Below are 10,000 nucleotides of genomic sequence, written 5' to 3'. Positions count from 1 at the left end.
TGTGAAATGAATGAAGCATATGAGTAGCTCTGGACTGTGTGTATGTATGTTCTAGTGTATAACTGGACTCTGGAGGAGGTGGAGGAATGGCTTGTTCACTATGTGGAGCTTCCTCATTATGTGGACGCCTTCAGGAAGTACAACCTGGACGGCAAGGCCTTACCCAGGTAACACACACACACACACACACACACACACACAGACACAGACACACACACACACACACACACACACACACAGACCCCCACACACACACACACACACACACCCGCACATTTTAAATGCTTTATTTATGTCCACATACAAAGTACAATTCTAAAGGACATAAATACTAACAGTGCATTTTGATATCATAGAAACAATCTGTTACAGTAATGCTGAGCCAACAACCAGTTCTGCCACACACAGGATGTTATTCGCACCAGATGATACCAGTGGGTTGACAGATACAGTATCAATACAATAAGACAGACAGTATCCCGCTCATGGGTACAGGAAGCACCGCACACACACACACACACACACACACACACACACACACACACACACACACACACACACACACACACACACACACACACACACTGTACTCTCTCTCTCTCTCTCTCTCTCTCTCTTGTTTGCTCTTTAGATCCTCTTATGATTGTTATGATTGTCTAATGTCTTCCTCTTCACTCGCTCTCTCTTCTCCTCTTCCATCTGTCAGGCTGGCGGTGAAGAACACTACTCTCACTCTGATGGTTCTGAAGATCATGGACCGAAGCCACGCCCAGAAACTACAGCTAAAAGGCCTGGACACGGTTCTGTTTGGACCACCAGTCAGTGAGTGTGGGTTGGGTGGGAAGGTCGTTGGGTGGGTGGGCAGTTGAGTATGTGTGTGTCTGTGTGTGTGTGTGTCTGTGTGTGTGTGTGTGTGTGTGTGTGTGTCTGTGTGTCTGTGTCTGTGTCTGTGTCTGTGTGTGTGTGTGTGTGTGTCTGTGTCTGTGTCTGTGTCTGTGTCTGTGTCTGTGTCTGTGTCTGTGTCTGTGTCTGTGTCTGTGTCTGTGTCTGTGTCTGTGTCTGTGTGTGTGTGTGTGTGTGTGTGATTGTTTGGTATTCGTGAGAAGGTGTCTTAGCCCTAACTGGCCCTGTTTGCACACTGCTGAGTACTGTGTTTAGAATAGCCTGACGTGTTAGACATAGAAATGGAATGCACATGCAGTTCACGACATCACCCCTGAAAGCACAGTCAGTTAACACTCGACTTAGCAGCATACAGGTATAATGCATTATAACTCATAAATAGGCACATATATGATGCCTTTTAATGTGGTTTTATGACATATCTTAATATCTTATGTCTGAGGGTTTTTTTATGGACCGAAAATTACTGATAATAGCTCAGGATAAGCGTGTGTGTGTGTGTGTGTGTGTGTGTGTGTGTGTGTGTGTGTGTGTGTGTATGTGTGTGCGCGCGTGCGTGCGTGTGTTTGTGCATTCCTGCCTGGGGTCACATTTCTCTCATTAACGTCACTCAATACAGCACTATCCCACAGCACAGCTGATCAAACAGAGAGAGAAGAGAGAGAGAGAGAGAGAGAGAGAGAGAGAGAGAGAGAGAGAGAGAGAGAGAGAGAGAGAGAGAGAGAGAGAGAGAGAGAGAGAGAGAGAGAGAGAGAGAGAGAGAGAGAGAGAGAGAGAGAGAGAGAGAGAGAGAGAGAGAGAGAGAGAGAGAGAGAGAGAGAGAGAGAGAGAGAGAGAGAGAGAGAGAGAGAGAGGAAAAGAGGGCTAGTTAGGAGGGGGGAGGGAAGACGACAGGATGGAGAGTTTCTAAGATATGGAGGGATGAATCGGGGCGATGGGAAAGAATGATTGATGATGAAAGAGATAGTGAAGAGGAGAAAGAGGAACGCAATGGACGATGAGAGGGGTGAGAGAGGAGGGGACAGGGAAAAGAGCGAAAGAGCGAAAGTTGATAGACGATCTGGGAAAAGCCCTGCCCTCTATCGCCATTCAGCCTCACCCGTTGTTAACATCCCACAATAGGGCCAAAACAAAACGGAGGACATAATGACCTACATTTATTATGCCCATACTAGTATTACCCCTCAATAGAATTCGAAAGATAGAATTTTGTCCTCAATCAGAATCAACTGAACATAAAATGTAGGTGTGTCTGAGGTAGTGGTGGTCTAGTGGATAGTGAGTTGGACTTGTGATCAGAAGGTTGTGAGTTCAAATCCCGCCTGAAGCCACACCACTACTAGTGTGCCCTTGGGTAAGGCACTTAGCCCTCAGTTACTCCAGGGGGAATGTCCCTGTAATTCGTAATTGTAAGTCGCTTTGGATAAAAGCGTCTGCTAAATGGCAAAATTAATTAATTAATTGATTGCAGCCCCGTATATTTAAGGGTCTTTTGTGCCTCACCAGGGAACAATGCTGGCGGGCCACACTGCAATAAGAGCCCGTTGATGAGTGAGAGGTCTGAGCTCAGGTCTTTTTATGTACTGTACTCCCGCTGGGTGTTTACAAGCAGCTCTCTCAGTGAGGGGACACTATTTTACATGGAACACTCCTATTATACTAAATCTCTGCTCTGTGTCTGGGTTTAGATAGTCATGGCGCCACGGAGCGCAGTGCACCACCCAACACGGCGGTGGCGATAACTTAGTGGTTAGAGAGTCCGGCTAGCAATTGGAAGGTCTCTAGTTCGATCCCTGCCTCAGGAGGGAGCTGCATGTGCCCTTAAGCAAGGCACTTAACCCCTAATTGCTCCGGGGGCGCCGACTATGGTTGACCCTGTGCCTAGAGCGAAAAATACCTAAACAATTGACGACAAGTTGATTGCATGGCAAATAAAACATCAATAAAACATCCACCCAACCCGTTCTTCGGTTCGCTCCAAGTCCTGGAATGTGCTGGTTAGAGTGATGACTTTCGTACATTTTTCATTGTTCCTTGCATACTAAAATTGCTATTTATATACTGTAGGTCCACTGTCTGTGGACTGGAGGACAGGAATTCCTGTTGTGGGCAAATCAGATCTAGCGCCATCGGTCTGCGAAGTGTGGATGTATTGTCAACTGTAGTACTGTACTGGTCCAGGGTTTGGACAGAAATAGACTTCCATAATCCAGCTAACTGAGCCAGGGATGACCCGGACCACACACACACAAACACACACACATACATGCACGTACACATACGCATGCGTGCACGCGCACACACGCACACACACACACACGCGCACACACACACACACACAGACCACTCAGACCACTCAGACCTCACACACACACAGGGAGGGATGGGGAAGAAAAAAAGGAAAGAGAGAAACAGGGGTCGAGAAGAGAGAGAGGAAGAAGGGAAAGTGAGAGAGATGAGAGAGTTCAAATGAGAGGATGGTGTTGTTAGAGATGGAGTAAGAGAGAGAGGGAGGGAGAGGGACACACAGACAATATTTTCACTAGATTCCTCAAAGGTTATCATTCAGGGATCAAACTGTGTGTGTATGTGTGTGTGAGATTAAAGTGATTTGTCTAAATAGCATACGCTATGCCTCATGGTTCCAGTTCTCAGATCTTTTTTGCAGACTGACACACCAAGAGGCCACATACATACCCTCTCGTCCTCTTCACCTCTGTCTCTCTCTCGCTCTCTCTCTCCAGTTCTCTCACTATCTCTTTTTCTCTCTCTGCTTTCCCTCCATCCCTCTTCTTTCTCTCTCGTCCCTCCATCCAAATCCATCACTGAGGTCCTTATGATAGCTATGCTGACTATGAGAACAGCTTGTGTGTGAGTGTGTATCAATAAAACAATCACATGTATTTGTATTGCGCTTGTTACAAAGACAGATGTTCCAAAGTGCTTCACAACTAAATAACAAAATAATACTAGAGTCCAGTCAAGACGATCATTGTGCCATTGCATGCATTCGCTCTGGCTTTTCGGTCAAACGCCCACCAGAGATTGTGACCAAGCACTCTCTGAAGAAGCTTGATATGCAGGCCTTTCTACAAAACATTGCAGCTGTGAATTGGGACAGAATTAACTCTTCATCCCCTCCATTGATGATGCCTGGTCCAAGAATACATTTAGCCTCATCCATGATAAACATGCTCCACTGAGAAGATTTTGGACCAAGAATCGGACCAAGAATTCCCATGAGTTGGCTGAGCTTATCCATCAAAAAATGCCTTTTGGCGGAAAGCTAGATCTTCTCAGTCTCCTGTCAACTGGCTGGCCTTTAGGCAATACAGAAATAAAACCACACAGGCGATCAGGAAAGCCAAAATCTCTCACTTTAAGGAGAAATGTACAACTTGTGGCTCTGATGCAAAGAAGTTCTGGAAAACAGTCAAGTCCATAGAAAATAAGCTTACTTCTCCTCTTCTACCACCATCACCACTTTGTAAGACTCAACCCATGTTCTTACTGCTCCGGCCCCCAATATTGCTTCACCACATACTCCTTCTTCCCCATCCGGCGTCACCGGATTCTCCTTTCAACCAGTTTTTGGTCTCAGAAGTCCTGGATGAACTCACTAAAGCTGGATCCAAAGTCTGCTGGCTATGACAGGCTTCATCCCATGTTTCTAAAAGCAGCCGCTCATATTATTGCTGGCCCCATCAAACGTTTATTTAACCTGTCTCTCCAACTGTCTGTCTTCCCTCTTGACTGGAAATCTGCCATGATCTTCCTCCCCCTCTTCAAAGGTGGCTCCAGCTCCGACCCCAACTCCTACAGACCAATTTCCATCTTGCCTTGCCTGGCGAGGCTGGTTCATAAACAGCTAAGTCACTTCATTGACTCGAACCACATCCTGTCCGATCTGCAGTCTGGGTTCCGGCCTGGCCATGGGTATATCATTGCCACCCTGAAGGTCTTTGATGACATCATCACTGCTTTAGACAGTAAGCAGGTCTGTATAGCTGCCTTTATTGACTTAGCCAAGGCTTTTGACTCAGTCGATCACAACATCCTCTTGCATAGGCTCTCTAGCATCGGCCTGTCCACTACTTGCAACCGGTTGCACTACTTGCAACTGGTTGCAACTGGTTTGCCTAGCTACAAGATCTCCTGTGCCGACGGCTATGAATTGAAGTTGGTCATGTCCTATAAATACCTAGGCCTCTGGCTGGACTCATCTCTTTCTTTGACGTCTCACATTAATAACCTTCAGGCCAAAGTCAAAGCTAGATTGGGCTTCCTGTTTCGCAACAAGGCTTTCTTCATGCATTCCGCTAAACACATCCTCGTGAAGATGACCATATTTCCTATGCTGGCCTACGGCAACACAATCTATAAAATGGCATCAAAGTGTGCCCTTGGGAAACTTGACACACTCTACCACTCAGCCATTCGCTTTGCCACTGGTGCACCCTACACTACTCACCACTGGTGCACCCTTCACTGCTCACCACTGGTACACCCTTCACTACCCACCACTGGTGCACCCTACACTACTCACCACTGGTGCACCCTTCACTGCTCACCACTGGTACACCCTTCACTACCCACCACTGGTGCACCCTACACTACTCACCACTGGTGCACCCTTCACTGCTCACCACTGGTGCACCCTTCACTGCTCACCACTGGTACACCCTTCACTACCGACCACTGGTGCACCCTACACTGCTCACCACTGGTGCACCCTTCACTACTCACCACTGGTGCACCCTTCACTGCTCACCACTGGTGCACCCTTCACTACTCACCACTGGTGCACCCTTCACTGCTCACCACTGGTGCACCCTTCACTACTCACCACTGGTGCACCCTTCACTACCCACCACTGGTACACCCTTCACTACTCACCACTGGTGCACCCTTCACTACCCACCACTGGTACACCCTTCACTACTCACCACTGGTGCACCCTTCACTACTCACCACTGGTGCACCCTTCACTACTCTCACCACTGGTGCACCCTTCACTGCTCACCACTGCGATCTCTATAAATTGGTGGACTGGCCCTCCCTTCATACCAGACGGCTTCTTCACTGGCTTCAATTAATTTATAAGACAATCCTGGGAAAAACACCTCTCTTCTCTCCTGCACTTCTCTCTCAATGGTTACCACTCATGGTCTAGGGATCTCATCAGGCTCACCATCCCAAAAGCCCGCACTATTTTCAGCCACAACATCTTCCGTTTTGCTGCAGAAAACGGTTGGACCACTTTAAGTTCAAAACACACTCAAACTCACATCACTATTTTCACAAAACAGAAACTTCAACAGATCATAGTTGACTGTTGTTCCTGTTGATTGCCCCCCCCCCCCACTCACACACGGGCACGCTCGCGCATGTGCACACATACACACACAACCCCCCCCCCCCTCTCTCCCTTCATACATAGCGCTAGTTGACTTTGTTAATTTATTTTATCTTCGCTGTCTTTGCCATTCTCATGTATTGTATGTATTGTATGTGTTCACCCTGTCTATTTCTGTATATATGTTTGTATTTATTCTTGCCGGGGCCTCGTGGCCAGGGGGGTATTAATAATAATAATATTAATAATAATAATAATAATAATAATAATGCATTTTATTTATAGGCGCCTTTCAGAGCACTCAAGGACACCTTACAGAGCATAAGTTAAAAACAAGCAACAGATTCAAACAGGTTAAAACAGTGATTCAAACAAACAAAAACAACCAAAACAAGACAAAACAAAAGACTTAAAAACAACCATCAATTAAAAATACGCCAGTTTAAAAAGGTGGGTTTTCAGGCAGGATTTGACGGTGGGGAGAGAGTCAATATTGCAGATGTCTTGTGGAAGAGAGTTCCAGAGACGGGGGGCAGAGTGACTGAAGGCTCTAGACCCCATAGTGGTCAGACGGGCAGAAGGTAGAATGAGTTGAAAGGCAGCGGAGGATCGGAGAGTGCGAGAGAGGGAGTGTGGGTGTGAAGGAGTTCAGAGAGATATGGGGGTGCAAGATTGCGAAGGGCCTTGAAAGTGAGGAGCAGAATTTTTAAGTCGATACGGTATTTAACAGGAAGCCAATGGAGTTGTTGAAGAACCGGAGTGATGTGAACTATGAAAGGGGTTCTGGTTATGATACGGGCGGCCGAGTTTTGGACCAGTATCCCAGCAACGTCGCTAAAGGAAAATCCAGGCTTATTTTGATCATTTCAAATAAGGCTGGATTGTTTAATAAATCTCACAGGATTTCATAAAAATAAGCCTGGATTGTCCTTTAGTGACGTTGATGGAATACCCCCCTGGTCATCATTGAAAATGAGAATCGGTTCTCACTTGATTTTATCTGGTTAAATAAAGGTCAAAGTAAAAAATAAAATAAACAATACATAAAATACAAACGATATGATCTAACACCAACCCCCCAGGAATGAGAAACTCCCCAGAGGAGAGAACAATACAGGGCTCCGTGACGCGGAAACTCCCTCAGAGGAAGAAACCTTGAGAGGAACCAGACTCCAGGGAGAACCCTGGTTGATCAGGTGCTGAAGAGTAAAACTAATGTGGAATGTAGTAGTGTGGTACGACAGTTCGGGGGTCTATGGTGAAATGCAGCTTTCTGGTGGGACCCAGGTGGGGCGGCAAGGATCAGGATATAGGGTGGAGTAGACTGGAGTAGTCTAGTTTTGAGAGGCTCAGAGCCCCTCGGAGAGATGAGCACAAAAAGGACAACACGAGATTAGAGGCTGTTGCAAACTGGAAAAAACGGATACATTAAACAGGAGGAGATCATTAGCATTAAGCAGGTGGCCTGAGGCCCCCAGCACATCCAAAATACTTCTAAAGGACAAGGTGCCTGTAACGGGTTGGGCTGTGTTGCAGACCCAGGTCCGGTGCAGGACAAAGTGACGACAGCAGGCAGGACACTTTACTAGAACAGAAACCTCTTACGAAAAGCCACAGGAAGGAACTCTCTTCCTGTGCTGAAACAAGACAGAAGCCTCACCGGGGGAGAACGCTGCTCAAAACCGGTGCGGAGTACTGTAGACCGGACTGACACACGGTTCTACTCAGAACCACTGGCTCGAGCAGCTCCCAACAGCTCCCTGTGCAAGGCAGAAACAGAACAGAACAGGAACTGAACAGAACACTGAACAGACAGGGAGATTGACCGGCAGGGGAGTGCCGGAAAGTGAGGACAAAGTGAGTGCCAAACATACACAGGTGACACACATTAGTCCATAACGAGGAGAGGAACAGGGAGTGTAGTAACGTCCCAGGCCACCAGGGGTTACCAGAGGGAGTCCCCAAGGAAATGGTGACCCCAACTGTAACAAGTGCCAGCTTACACCGCATCCACTCTGTCACAGCCTGCCAGAGACATCTGGTGGGGGGGGGATTGTGTGTGTGTGTGTGTGTGTGTGTGTGTGTGTGTGTGTGTGTGTGTGTGTGTGTGCAGACTGGCACTGACGTGTGTGTGTGTGTCTCTCTCTCTCCCTCGTATTCAGTGAGCAGACATAGCCATCTGAAGGACCTGATATTGGTGGTTTCCATAGTGATCGGTCTGGGGGGCTGCTGGTTTGCGTACATCCAGAACCGCAACTCTAAAGACCACCTCGGAAAGATGATGCAAGACCTGGAGGGACTGCAGAGAGCAGAGGAGAGCCTGCATGACCTGCAGGAGAAGTACGACACACACACACGCACATGCAAACACACACACACACACACACACACACTCACACACACACACACACACACACACACAAACACACACACACACACACACACACACAAACACACACACACACATGCAAACACACACACACACATGCAGACATGCACTCTGCCTATGCATTGCAATCTCAAAAGTACCCCAAACAGTATTCTTTACAAGGTGATATATTTTTTCATGGAAAATATTTGAGATGATTACTCTTTTCTTCTGTGACGGGGAGGTGTGTAGGTGTGTGTGTGTGTGTGTGTGTGTGTGTGTGTGTGACAGGGTCAGAGTGTGTCTCATTGCTGTGTTGGGAGGCCAGGCTGGCTGACTGTGCTGGTGACGTATGCCTGTGTCTGAGGCCCTTACATGGGCAAAGACCAGCCAGCTCTCAGTGAATACAGCCTGACTGTCTCAGACCATTACGCACACGCACACACACACACACACACACACACACACACACACACACACACACACACACACATGCATAGTACAATACACCCCTCTTTCTCTCTCTCTCACACACACTCACACACTCACACTCACACACACACACACACACACACACACACACACATTCTGTTTGATCACATAATGTAATCATTGGTCTGCAGGGCAGGCCCCATCCCTGCTAGTCAGATCTTACAGATATGGACAACAGCCTCGGTATGTTCCTGCGTGTGTCAATCTGCAGACAGGGGGCCCATTCAGTTTCTTATCCGGAGCATGGTACAAATCAAAACATAGGCAGCAGCACATAGTATCATTAGTCTTTTTCTACAGTCTATACTGCAGACAGGGGGGATAGTGGAGTGGGTCGGAGCACTGTGAAGAAACCCAGACCGCTAAGTGACACTTGAGCACACAATCACAGAGGGATCAACGTAGTGATCCCCTCGATTTCCTCTAGGTAATCCCCTTGTTCTCTAGGAGAGAGAGTGTTTGGGTGTCACCTCCCAAAATACATCTCATTCACTCTCTGGAAATCTCTCTCTCTCTCCCTATCTCTCTCTCTCTCTCTCTCTCTCTCTCTCTCTCTCACACACACACACGCATGATCAAAATATCCACTCCCACTCCTTCCCTCTCTTACAACTCTCTTCCTTCCTTATTTCCCCTTTTGTCTTTCTCTCTCTCTCTCTCTCTCTCTCTCTCTCTCTCTCTCTCTCTCTCTCTCTCTCATACACACACACACATCATCTGCATGATCAAAACATCCACTTGGTGTTAAGCCTGACTCTGTTCTCCTGCTGTGTTTTCACATTTGGCCTTGTGTGATGGAGTGTGACCTCCAACTCCTCTGGAGAAGAACAAAACACAGTGCCCCCTGCTGCCAGAGCTGTAGAACTACACTCAGGGGGGAC

General features: G+C 47.4%; 1 protein-coding gene across 1 annotated transcript in view; it reads left to right on the top strand.

Annotated features, from left to right (window-relative positions):
- LOC308174645 (stromal interaction molecule 1-like) overlaps nucleotides 1–10,000 on the top strand; it is a 28,965-nt gene that overhangs the window by 12,078 nt on the left and 6,887 nt on the right. Inside the window, exons 5-7 of the mRNA XM_080549748.1 lie at nucleotides 56–167; nucleotides 707–822; nucleotides 8,422–8,599. Of these exons, the coding sequence (XP_080405874.1) occupies nucleotides 56–167; nucleotides 707–822; nucleotides 8,422–8,599 (406 nt within the window). The remainder of the gene's footprint in view (nucleotides 1–55; nucleotides 168–706; nucleotides 823–8,421; nucleotides 8,600–10,000) is intronic.

This window comes from Nansenia antarctica (genome assembly GCF_963989245.1).
Source record: "Nansenia antarctica genome assembly, chromosome: 20".
In the NCBI taxonomy this organism is placed as follows: domain Eukaryota; kingdom Metazoa; phylum Chordata; class Actinopteri; order Argentiniformes; family Microstomatidae; genus Nansenia; species Nansenia antarctica.
Note: the sequence above shows the minus strand (reverse complement) of the source record. Positions and strands in the feature narration are given on the sequence as shown.